The 13,266-nt window shown below is 43.8% G+C and overlaps 1 protein-coding gene across 1 annotated transcript in view; it reads right to left on the reverse strand.

The window, feature by feature from the left end:
* Positions 1-845: 845 nt before the first annotated feature.
* Positions 846-13,266, reverse strand: part of SPRED2 (sprouty related EVH1 domain containing 2) — a 63,935-nt gene continuing 51,514 nt past the window's right edge. The window contains exons 5-6 of the mRNA XM_061989203.1: positions 4,789-4,938; positions 846-4,369 (exon numbers count right to left, since the gene is read on the reverse strand). Of these exons, the coding sequence (XP_061845187.1) occupies positions 3,719-4,369; positions 4,789-4,938 (801 nt within the window). The 3' untranslated portion in view covers positions 846-3,718. The remainder of the gene's footprint in view (positions 4,370-4,788; positions 4,939-13,266) is intronic.

The following is a 13,266-nucleotide window of genomic DNA, read 5'->3' on the forward strand; positions in this document are numbered from 1 at the left end:
GCTGCCAGGGTTTGTCCCTCAACCGCTGTCATGGCCGCCAGGGTCTGCCCCTCAACCGCTGTCATGGCTGCCAGGGTTTGTCCCTCAACCGCTGTCATGGCCGCCAGGGTCTGCCCCTCAACCGCTGTCATGGCTGCCAGGGTTTGTCCCTCAACCGCTGTCATGGCCACCAGGGCCTGCCCCTCAGCCGCTGTCATGGCTGCCAGGGTCTGCCCCTCAGACGCTGTCATGGCTGCCAGGGTCTGCCCCTCAACCGCTATCATGGCTGCCAGGGCCTGCCCCTCAGCCGCTGTCATGGCGGCCATGGTCTGCCCCTCAACTGCTGTCATGGCTGCCAGGGCCTGCCCCTCAGCCGCTGTCATGGCTGCCAGGGTCTGCCCCTCAGCCGCTGTCATGGCCGCCAGAGTCTGCCCCTCAGCCGCTGTCATGGCTGCCAGGGTCTGCCCCTCAGCCGCTGTCATGGCTGCCAGGGTCTGTCCCTCAGCCGCTGTCATGGCCGCCGGGGCCTCCTGGAACACTGTGCCACCAGGCTGGGCTGCCCTGTGGACACGCTCCCCCAAACTGTGTGAAATGCCTGCAAACTACCTAAAAACCACTCAAAAGCACACCTGCCCCCCCCTGCTCCCCGCTGCATTTGAGTGAGAAGAGCCTGTGCCTGAGGGTAACAGCATCTGTCTTTTCCCCTCAGCAACCCCAAGGTCTGGGGGAGGTAGCTCTCGACTTTGTTTCCTCTTCATTTTCCAGCCAACTGAGTAACAATAAACGTCATCCTTTTGACAATAAACGGCATCGTTTTGATATGATGTATTTATATTTACATGGTACATTTTAAAGCAATAGCTACACTGATCATACATATTAGAAACAATAAAAAAAGAAGTTAAGAACTAAAATGTACATCATACACTTGTATATATATTTTTTTTTTACACAGAGGTAAAAAGGCTTATAAAAATCAATACAACAGGGTTTTAACTTTTAGTATATAGATACAATAATGATGAGGCTTCAGGCACTTTAATTTGTTAACGTGAGCGATAGCTTGGAAAAAACAAAAAAAAAAACCCAAAAACCCAAAAACTTTCCACAAGAGAGAGAGAAAAAAAATTGGTTAATGTTTTGTTACCACAGATACAAAAATAAAATCTGAATAATTTCTCTCAAATGATTGATGTCAGTATTGCAAAGCTGACTGGGAGAACGCTACACACTGTTCAGCAGCAGTGTGGAAAGGAAGGAGAAATATTTACAAAAAAACACCCATTTCTATCATTGTGCCCTTACACCACTGCCTTCACGAACCAAATAACACACGCAGCAAAATCTACAAGTGTTACAAAAACCCAGGAGAAGAGGGACGAAGGAGGGGATGAGATTAAAAAGAAAAACGAAAAAGCAAACAAAAAAAGAAGAGGGATTTTTTTTTGTCTAAAAAAACCTTTTATTTCCAGACATACAGAAAGGCTTAGAGTATGTCTACTTAAATAAATAGGGGCACTTCAAGACCGGACAAAAAGCTGTAAGATCTTTTTGTAGTGTTGTGCTTTGTAGAGAGAAGATCTTACAGATGTTTGTTTACATGAAACAACTTTTGAGAACGGAAATAAAAGGAAAAGGTTGTTCCATTAATTGTATTCTTTTTCTTTTTTCCGAGGCTGGCTTGATGTTTACTAGACACCATTGAGAGATTTGTCAACTGCTATTAGGCACAAAATATTTATATTTCATTCAGCAAACCCAGACACATCACCCAGAGTGTAACACTCCATCCCTTTTCCACTATCATTCATTTTTATTTTCCCAACTGAAAAAATCCCCAGCAACTGCTACGAATTAAGCCTCCCCAACTCTATAGTGTATAAGCACATTGCATACTTAATTCACGGTCGACTAAAACAAAAGCTGTGATTAACTCTCAGAGGAACCGTTGGGACATTCCACCAAGAAAGAATGGCAAGTGTTCCTTTTACATTTATTTGGCAAATTAATTAATTAAAGGAAAAAAAAAAAGGAAAAAAAGAAAAAATTCCTCTCTTTTAAGACTGATGTCAATGTGCAATAGAGGGAGGGAAAGGACATGCGCCCACTGGCAATTTACTGCAGAAAGAAAGTATGGCAGGAACAGCAGTGCCAGCTTTGACAAGCCAATCCCTAGCTGCCTCAAGGTATTCAGATTGTACTATGCTAGTTAGAGCTCACTGCGCTAAATCTTTTTTTTTATTCTTTTTTTTAATAAAAATTATTTGGCTATTCCTTGTAATATATTAGAAAAATACTCTTTTTCCAAGCTAATTACAAGCCTTGTACACAAGACAACATGACATTTAAAAACAAAAAAAGTTAAAAAACAAAAACAAATTAATCTTATCCTGCTGTATGCACTTTATGCATCCACTTGATAAATCTGGGTGGTGAACTGGGGAAGGGGAAAGCCAGGGAGATGCTTTGGTCTGGCTCCTGCAAAGACTCACACGCTTAAATCCTACACGTAGACTCACAGAAACGCCGGCTGCATGAGCAATACATCGAGACATGTGTAAGCATCTGGGGGACTGGGACTGCGGGTCAGGAAAATGAAGTGGTGGTTAACATCCTGGCTTTTGATTTGAAATACCTGTTGAGATTGCTAAATGCAGTTTTTACCGTGGACGCCTATGTTCTCATGCTCATGTATTATACAGAAAACAAGCAAACAAATATTATTTTCCATATAATCCACCACTTAATGCAGCATTTCCCCAGAATTGCCATAATAGTGCTTTTGACGTTGCATTGTTAGTAATTCTTTGCATAAACAACTATTTTCCTCATCTGGAACCTTAGTGTTTTATTCACAGATCATTACATGGCTGGTTAATGTAGAAGTTCCCTTTCTTTTGGGCAGAAGTCTGAAAACACAGTTTTATTTTTCCAACGTTATTTAGGGAAAAAAAGAAAACCCTAACATTTAAGTTTCCCTTTCAAGTAGTGGTCTGAAATGATTACAGGTAAGGAGAACTACCAGATTCTCAATGGTTATGTGACTATGGTAACTGAGCCTTACTTTCTGTTCGTAGAGCTTCACGAACAGAGAAATAGTTTCAGATGTTTGCTGAAGGAAATGACGACGGACTCTAGAAGAGAAACTGCAGCTTAGATGGCTATTTTGGCTTTGGAAAACAGAACAGAAAACCCAAAGAAAACCAGTGACAGAAATACTGTGTCGTGGTACAAGTTTGTTACTAGCACACCTTCTATACACACACAATAACTTGATGGCAAGTTAAAATACCTTCCAAGTGTGATTTCAATTCACTACATCACCCCGTTTCTAGAAATGCCAAAGCTTGCTAAACACGCTGATGGTACCGCACAAGCGGAGGCAAGACGGACACAACCTGGAGATGTTCTACAATCCACCACCATTTAAAGCAGTTCTTTCCTCAAACTCATTTTAACTGAAAAGAAACAAAAAAAATTATAAACATGTACAAGACAGTCTGTTTTGCTTACAGATTAATAATACAAAAGTCTATGCTGTAGGTTAGTTAGTTAGAACACTTGATGAGCAATCAATGCAGTGTGAGCCCCAGACGATCGGATGTAAAGTGATCCAAACTGGTGGTTTCTGGATGCTGTTGGGCACGGTGGCTGCATCAAAACGAGTGATCTCAATGCTCCAAAACCAACGTGTTCCTTGAACTACAGGAGAAACGTAACACTTTGAATGCATCTGTAGTCATCCAGCAGCTTTGTGTTTTCCACCACAGCACCTGCACATGACCCCACAGTGGTAACAAGCCCGAAGCGGCAAGTAACAGCACATACATGGAGCAATGAAAGACAAGGCGATAAGGGCCATCCACCGGAGGCAAAACATTTCATCACTGGTGTCACACGAGCAAGGATCTATATAGTCTCCTTCTGGATCGGACATACAGTGATAGAGCATAGTGTCTGCGCACCACATACAGCTCACTCGATGGATGCAAGTCTTGACACGGTCTGGAGCATCCTGGCATTGACCCCGTTTGTTCTCCTCGTGGTTGAACATGTCCCTGCAGTACACACACCGCGACCTCTCCCCATCTTCCTTCCGCCTGGGCTTGAATTTGACAGGTTGAGTCTTTATCACAGCACCCTTGATATCTTCACCCAGGTCAAAGTCCGAGTTGTCTACGTAAGGGTAAGTGTATTCATGTTTTGAGGCCTCGCTTTTGGCAAAACGTACGTAGGAGTCCATGTCGTCGGGATCAAAGTTCTTCCCTCGCGCTGGGGCATGGCGATAGTCCTCGTATCCAGTCATCCAAATCTTTTCCCGAGGATTGATGCGCACTATCTCCTCATCATCGTCTGGAAAGTTGACGTGCCGGTAGGATCGCGGTACTGACTGTGAAAGCAGAGATGGAAGGGAAGATGGAGAAAAGATAAGTGAGTTCACTTTGCTTATCAGAAATCACCATTTCCTTGCTTAGTAAAAAAACCAATTTTTAACAGTCTTGTCTTTCCTTCTTTCCGTGCTCTTCACCGAGACCCATGACAGAGTTTCGGCCCTCAGCTCAGGAATGAGTGCAACTGCCACAGACCTACAATGGTCTTTGCACACGTGGTACAACGTAAAACTTTAAATCACAGTGTAAACCCTTTTAGTTCTTTTAAAAATTGCAATATATTTAAAGCTAACGGAACAGGAAAGGTGGGAAAAGGAAAGGGGGATGTCCAACAGGGATGTGGGAGGAGAACCAAATACTAGTCTTAGCTTACAGTAGACACAGCCCTTTAGGTGGCAACACTGAGGAGAAACCTTACTTGTTCTAGATGGTAGTGGTCAGAGCTATAATGGTCGTGAAGGTGTCCACGAGTGCAAATTCTTCGATGTTCGCAGGATGCAGGAGAAGCCAGAGTTCGTACAGGCTGTTCCCTTTTTTGAGAGGAGTTAGAGGAGCTATCTGTAGCATTCTGTTTTATATGGAAAGGGAGAGGGAAAAAGAATTACTGTCCATTCAGCTGTTACTGCAGATGGTGTTAAAAGAGATGTTTTGCCACTGGCTGACTTGGTGCACACCTGCAATCCTGGCAACACCTGACAGCAGAAACTTCATTAAGTTTCGCATAAAATACTTGAAAGAGGCAGATCTGTTGCCAGGCCGTAAAAACTGTCACCACACACACGGAAAACTTATATGCCATAGCCTACCCATGACACATTCACCAACACCACTCGTATTTGCTTGGCACGTTACTTGTTATACAGGCCACTGCGGAACCAGGAGTGTTAATGCTGCCTCTGAAGGGCAACGCAAATGTGCAAGTCCTGTGAGCAGACCCTGAGCGTGTGTGTGCCCAGGCTGTACCCACTAGTTACTCACCCCTACAAAAATCCTGTCAATTTTGTTGTACTTAAGGAAATGGTCTAGCAGTTGGTAAGGCTAGAAAAGGTTGGACTCGATGGTCTTAAAGGTCTCTTCCAGCCACAATGATTCTATAATTCTGTAAGCCAAAAACTCCTTTACACGTTCTTCTCCAAATGCTCAGCGAACTGCAGTTCATCACAGGCTACCTGAATAATCAGCCTGCCTTTAGAACTCCAGGGCTGTTTTGTTTTGTTTTTTTTAACTTGTTTTGTCACTAATTTCTAATGTGCAATGAATGTTATTTGTGTTTTTATACATTCCTGGCTCACAGTGAGCACTTTCTTTACATTAATTGGTTCCATCATTACACAACAACAACAATCACAAAAGGGTGAAACATCACACAATAAGATGTTGTAGCCAATATTTGCAGCTTCTTAATTTATATATTTCTCCTCCTGAAGAAATACACAGCAGGGTACTAGCCTTAGCCATCCTCCCTCCACAGTCCTTCCTTGGTTAAAACAGTTTCCATACAAGATGTACACGTTCAGAATTTTGCCCATTAATCCTTCTCATAGAGAGGTTGGGCTTTTTCATATTACCATGAATATCAGAGGACAGCTGTTAAATGCAACAGATCAGGATCAGGAAAAAAAAGCCGCCATGCACAACGATCAGAAGAGCTGTAACATTGCACATGCCTAAAATATTGGCGCTCTGAACCAGGAAAAAAAATCTCTATCCCCCTCCAACTAACAAGCTGTGCTGCAGCTACAATGACTCCAAGGGAAAGGGTCCCATTGCCACAGCAGTCAGCTAGAGATGCAACCTTAAGAGCAGAAAAAAGTTGTATCACTAGTGGGAGAAGACTGGTTTTACCTGAAAAACCTTTACCTGAAAAATTCTCTTTGTCAAGATTGCACTCTGTCAATATTATTTTCCAATGAATTGTACTAGACACTGTCTCTTACTCCAAGAACATTCATTGGGGATATTTGTTTATTCTGAAAACAACACTGTCCAAAAGTGAGCACACCTTAAAGCATTACAACACAAAATAGATGTTGATCCTCTTTAACCTCTATAGTACTTACAAGCACTGGACTCCCAACTAACTCTGTTGAAAGTAAATACACTGATCTGTTTGCAGTGTGATGTAAAGCCAGGCTGGGTTATCTGAGAGGTACAACAAGCAGGATGAGTTCTGAATGGCCAACCCACTCACTAGGAACAGACTTTTAATGCATGTGTTTGTTTTGGGTTTTTTAAAAAGTACTTAGGTGCAGAACAACCCTTAAGGTAGTTCCATCACCTCTAAAATGTTAACTGCACTGATATTCAGGCTCTGTTTAAAAAGTGGTTTCATCAGCCATTTCAGAACACACTAGACAAAGGCACATCAAATCTGAGCTTTAAACCCTTCAAAGCTAATTCTTGGGCTTGTAACTTCAGGTCCTACTGTATCTAGCACATTGTGGGGACATTTCAAAAGAAACTGAGCAGCTTCTATAAGCAAGTACTTCGTAATAACATTAAGCTTTCAACCCATTTTGAAAACCTGAGAAGAGTTACAACAGCCACCTCATACAAATACCTTTTTGCTGTGCTCTATGCAGTGCAGACCCAGATGCCAAGCTACAATTTAAACTACTCAGAACAATAGAAAGGCACACACCTGGGCAGCCTCAGCCTGCAAGCATGCTCTCCAAGTTAAACTTTGACTGCTGTGAAGCAAAAAAGAGGCAGGGCCATAACACAGTGCCATGCTAGCCAACAGGACCCTTCACCTTCACTGGAACTGCAGCAGAGCCCTGCTGGGACAAGCCTTCAGCAGATACGCTACAAAAGCATCGTGGGTGCTTGTGGTCAAAATAACCAAGCCTGGGAAAATCACCCAACTGGAGGAGGTTGCACATACTGGCCTGCAATCCCCTCACCCTCCCAAATGAAAAATAAAAATCCCAAACTGGATGTAAGTGCTAGATAATCTCGGCAGGGCAGCTGGGAGCTATAACCAGCCCTCTGAGCAGTGTGCTATTTGCTGCCTCTCGGGGAAGGCAGCATTTCTCCAACAGGTAATTGGAAAAGAGGCTGTAGTGATTTTTATCTTGCCTGATTCTTATCTAACCCTTGCTTTCCTCCACACCTTATTCTCCTTCAGACCCTGGCAGGGCAACTGAGCCTCTCCTCCACATGTGTTGACACGGCTACAAAACCTGTTTGTAGCATACCACAGAGGCTGTGGCTCTGGCCTCTGCTTTCACCTTATTAAAAATTGCTGCATTTCCACATTCAATGTCCTCAGATTAGAGGGGCAGTTTGCCAACACAAACACTTACTCTGAGCACCCAGAAAGGGAGAAAGCAAGCTAGCTGAGACTAGGTCTCTGCTCGCTCATCTGTAAAAAAGTTCACGCTGTCTCCTGGTTGGTGACGCTAAAGGCAACTGGTCGACAAATGTGGTGTCTGCAGGGTTACCTTGCTGACCACTGGCTGGCATAAGCACTGTTGCTTTCCAACAAGGCCCCCCATTGAAGCTTCAAACTTGTGCAGCAGAAGAGAGAAGGCTCTCAACACATAGGAATGAATGGTTTGAAGTTTGGGGAGAAAAAAAAGTAGAAAATTCCACCATCCCAAGCAAAAGGTCACCGATGAAACCCACAGGCTCCTAACTTGTGCTACTGAGCATACTCATCAACAGTATGAAGAGACAAGTGAACAAGACAACACAGTGTTCTGATGAAGCGTACATTATTCAAGGGAGTAAAAATGAAAGCTGACCCTGAAAACTCAGTTTAAGACTCTCATAATGCTGAGAGATTGGATGTTAAAAAAAAAAGTCACCCCTGAAGTGCAAGGTGAGAGAAACACCTTGACGTGACATATGCAACGATGCACTCTGAACCAGCTATTCCTGCGTGGAAAGAGGCCTTGGGCTTAAAGCAGACAGCCCTGTGACAGTGTCAGCTTGGTGGCTCAGCAACAGGCAAAAAACTGCAGCACTAGCAAAAAAGATCATCAAGGCACTGCATGTGTGTGGAGAGCCTCCCCTCCACCCTGTGTCAGTAAGCGTATTTCTACTATGGGAGGCTCACAGAGCTGTGGTCAGGACAACTGAAGACATAGGACAGCTTCCCCATAAACAGCCTGGATCTCTCCAGCCTAGAAAACGATGACGAAAGGAACCACTAAGAGGGGAGGAGAAGTCAAGTAAATTGTGAGTCCCATGAGAATATGAGTAGTAAGACTTTATTCTGCTGGTATTTTCCAGAAGAGAAGATTGCGAGGCGTTCACTGGAATAGGCTCACATAAGGTTCAAACAGAAGGAGGTAATTCTGACAGAGCCCATAGTTAAAAGATGGTTCAAGAAGCCATACAGAAATCCTCAGGAGAAAGTGACTGAGGATCAAAGACACAATAATGCTCAGGCCTTCAAAAGTATAGTGTTCTCTCAGCACCATTCCACTGCAACTGAACCTGGACTTGGTGACTCGCGAAGATCAGGCACATTCTCAGAAAAAAGGTACTCTCGTTTCAGCCAAGTACCACTACAAACAAACAATGGCAAGACTCAGTTAGTGATGGAAGCAGAGAACATCTTCTGCCTCCCACAACTGAGTCTTGGCTGGGATTTTCCTCCACCAACATAGCAGGGAAAATTTTGAGGACACTAGAGGAGGGAGACATGACAGGTTTGTTGCAGGTCACCTAAATACAACACACTCACCTAGAGCAATATATCTACAAAGGACATGGGCTCCAGAGCCAGGCTACTTCACCAATGGAAGAATATGTCCCAAACTATCGAGCCACCAGTCTCTCAGAGAAACAGTCTTCACTCTAAAGCCTGTTGAAACCAATCCAGCTCCAGTATTTGTTTTTGAGGGGAAACTATTGAAAACATGCCCAGTAGCCACATAAAAGAAACAAACCCAAAACTGAAGTTGTTGGAACAGAGAGCCTGATAAGAAACTCTGTTTCAACACGTCCTCAAATGCTCAATTAAGAGAAATCTGTGCTGCACGTACTAGAGCCTTGCGATTGCAACGAAGGTCGCAAAGTCTTGTGGTTTCACTGCTCGGATAACAAAATCATTAATCACAACCATAATAGCTATTTTCTAAAACCCATGGAACATATTCCCTTTTGCAAGTGAGCGGTACATACCTGAGTAAGCACATGTACTGCGTGTTTGATATGGCTGCTTTGAGAAACAACGTGGGGCTCCTACATGCAAATGACTACACTGTGATCATTAAATTTAAAGAGTGCCCCTGTTTCCTCCTCAGACTTTCAGAAGTGACTCATTAAGTCAAAAAACTCTAGTCATTAGTAAAGAAGATTATGTTAATAATTTACTTCTCATTGAGATGGATTTGTTACACAAGAACGGCAGGGCTAATCGGGTGTCTAAGTAATATCCTGAGATAAGCATCTATCATAAAAACTGATGAGAAAAAAAGCCTCCTCCTGCTCCTGAACTAGACTGATCACCTTGCCTCTAATGACTTTACAGAATAGGTTCCCCTCAATGTGATGCAACATCCAAGGGTGACTATGAAAAAGAACACAGATTCATCTCAAAGTTATGAAGCAATACAATCTGCAGCAGCTTGTCAGAAATTGCTTGCCAGAGGGAAATTATGGAGCTCTGTCCCTTATAACTTCCAGAAGTGCTCTCAGCCAGCTAAACTATTTGCAAGTTTGCTGTTAAAAATAATTTTGAGTCAAGCAAGACAAAATGGTTTTCCTTCCCTTTAGGACTTTCATGGTTACGTAAGGTGGAGAAGACAAGGGGTAACTGAAGTACCATGATGTTGAACAAGTAGTTTTGCAAATGATGGTCCTAAAAGAATTGAAAACCCATGCTAGCTTGGCCTTTGCAAAGCACAGGGCCTCTACAAGCTGACCTCTATCACCACGCTCCAGGCTTTGCTTATCTCCTTCTGTCATGCCAGCTCACTCACTGCATCATCTGTATCTGAGGGGCACTGTCAATACACAGCATGGAAATACAAAACTGAGTGAGGGTTCAAGGTCTCTAACAAGGCAGCCTTCCATAACAGCCAAAACCTCCTCACAACAGCTCCTGCGTTCAATTCGGGAAGCCTGGACATGTTATAAAGAGAGCTCATCATCTGAAAAGACATCCCTGTCATCCCCAGGAGAAGAAACCCAGCTCCCTCACCAATTCACAGCTTGGGGATGACCCTGGAAAAACAACAGCCAGCAAGCTGCATCCTGCCCCCAAGTCAGAGCCTGACCACTTCCAGCGGAGGCTCACACGATGAGCTCCCTGCAGGCAGCTGGAGCCCCTTGTTTGTGTGCTCTGCCCAGGTGTGATCCCTTGGGAGCTCCAGCACAAGCTGGCTCTTTTTCACTTGGCTCTTTTCATTCACTGGAATAAGGGAGAACGCAGCTGTGCTATCAATACGGAAAGGAAAAATGATAAGGTGGGTGAAACGGTACAGCAAGTGAGCAATCCTGAGCTAAGCACCAATCTCAAGTTTATCTGCAGAGCCTCCACTGTTTATGAACTTCACAAAGAGGAAGTCAGAGTCATTTCAGATGCATGGCAAAGAAACTGCCACCTTTCCAAAGAAATTAAGATAAAATACAGTCTCTCAGAACTCTCAGTTTAATCTTGCCAGAACAAGTCCCTCCTTTCCCCTCCAGCTTTTTTTTTTTTAAGAGCCTAAAGAAATACAGCACTTTTGAATTTCACACAGAGAACAGCAAAAAACCTACTTTTTGTCACAAAACACCTTTTTCTCTCTATTTGAGAAAATTAGAAAATGAAACAGTTGACATTTTCCATCCATCTCAAACCATGCTCTGTTTTACTGAGGACAGCCTGCTTCAAAGGGAGCTTGGATTATCTAAGCATTAAGTGAAAGGTTCAGTGTGAAAAATCTCCTGAGATTTGAGACTCCTTGTCCCCTGAGCACAAGCTTTTAGTTTGTCACAGCAATATAAAGTCAAAGAAGAAAATGTGTCTGGTGAATTTATGTTTGTTTCCCGTCATCGAAGACAAGACAGAAACTGTACTGAAGAAAAATCACTTCCATACATTTTGAAACATCTTGATGCTCTCATCCATTGAGAACTGCTGGAGCTGAATCTAGTTTTATTCCCTAGCAGAGAGTCTGAAAGAGAAGCTTCATCTTAGATGATATTCACACTTCAAAGACAAATTGGTTGTACACAACCGTTACAACATGCACGGATTCAGACTTTTCTCAAACTAGAACAGGACTATAATTTCTTAGATGTTTGGACTGCTTCCTAATCACCACTTATACAAATACCAGCATCAAGTGCAAAGTGCTCTCTAGTTCTATGGCTACCTTTTTCATTCTTAAGCTTTGTGGGTATAGCTCTTAGTGTCAGAAAAGGCAGCACAGCCACCAGCAGCTAAGTCAGCAAAACTCAGGGAACATTTACGAGGATTCGGTGCACAAGATCCTCTCTGTTGAGCTAACGCTAAACCCAATTCCAGCACCATCAGTCAGGTCTGCATAGGCCACAGATGTGGCTTAACAGCTCCCTTCAAGAAGCAAGAAGACTATGGGAGAATCAGACATGGTTAAATGATACAGTCAACAATAAGATATGGGAAGGGGGAAACCTCAGTGACATGATCCTGTTTTGCTACTACAGGGCATCAGACACAACTCTGCACAAGCAGGCATTTGAACAGATACACAGAGGAACGCCTGCAGAATTTAGGAGGACTGAAGGAAGACAGTACTCCATTTTGCTCAGTCTCAGCCCAGGACCAGAGGCTCTGAGTAGGCCCACACAATATTTCCTTCCCATATGATACCCCTCACCTTGCTCTTACTGCTCCACTGGGCTAGAGCACCAGGTACCTAAAAGTGAAAATCGGAATGTTGCAAGGGGAAAACAAAACAAACCCCAATCCTCAGTTCTCAGGGCTGCTCCCCAGGCAGCAGAGCAACCCCAGGGTACAGTGGTGAGAGTGGGATGGCTCTGCCTACCCATGACGCACTCACACTGGAAAGCCTCTCCTTACCAGGACACCTACGTTTCCTTTTTCATTCCCATAACTCCTCCTTGCTGTGGCCTGATTGCATTTCTCCATGCTGAGCTACATTACTTCAGTGGGATATTTTTACCTAAGCCTGAGAACTGTTTAAACCAACCGAGCGCTTAAAATCATCTACAGACAGAGGCAGCCTTTTCTTTTTTGCATAAGGGACTCTGTTAATCTGTTTATGCCTTGGAAATGACACCTCAGTGTGGACTACAGCATTGTTGGGATGATCAGCTGCCCAATATTTGCGTTCATACAGCTCCACAAAGATTAGTAAAGCCTCCCTCCTCTAACAAGTAATACTAGCCACGTTACCACAGCTGTTCTCTGCTACAGCTATGAGAGACAGCCACTGAGGTCTGTATCACCCTGGGGAGGTGATGCTCCCAGGTGAAGCTGAGGCAGAGACAGTGGGGCCTGGAGGGGAAGGTGGGTGCCAGCTCCTATTTAAAATCTTCTGTCTTTGACCCGTTTGTCACCAGTGTCATTTGGAAAGCACTAGCTCCTAATTTCAAGGAACTAACAGGGAACTTAGCACATCCAATGGTGCCGAAAAGCCTTTCTCTTGGAAGATGGGTAGGGATACTAGGAAATGAAGGAGAGAAGCTCAGCTGGAGGTGTTAAAACACTGGGCATGCACCAGGGATGGCAAGAGGCTGCAGTGCTGCTGAGCATGGCTGGGAACAGATGGCTCCACGTAACTCGCCACTGAATCTCAGCTCTTCCCTACAGAAATTTCCAAGGGTGGTGGTGGAGAGGAAGAAAGTAAGTGTAGGGGTGAAGAAAAATGCTAATAAAAAACAAATTAGTGCACCTAAGCCATCACTAATGTCTTTGCCACATACAAATTCAACACTTCAGCCTCTAAATTCA

The sequence above is a fragment of the Colius striatus genome, chromosome 2 (assembly GCF_028858725.1).
Source record: "Colius striatus isolate bColStr4 chromosome 2, bColStr4.1.hap1, whole genome shotgun sequence".
Lineage (NCBI taxonomy): Eukaryota > Metazoa > Chordata > Aves > Coliiformes > Coliidae > Colius > Colius striatus.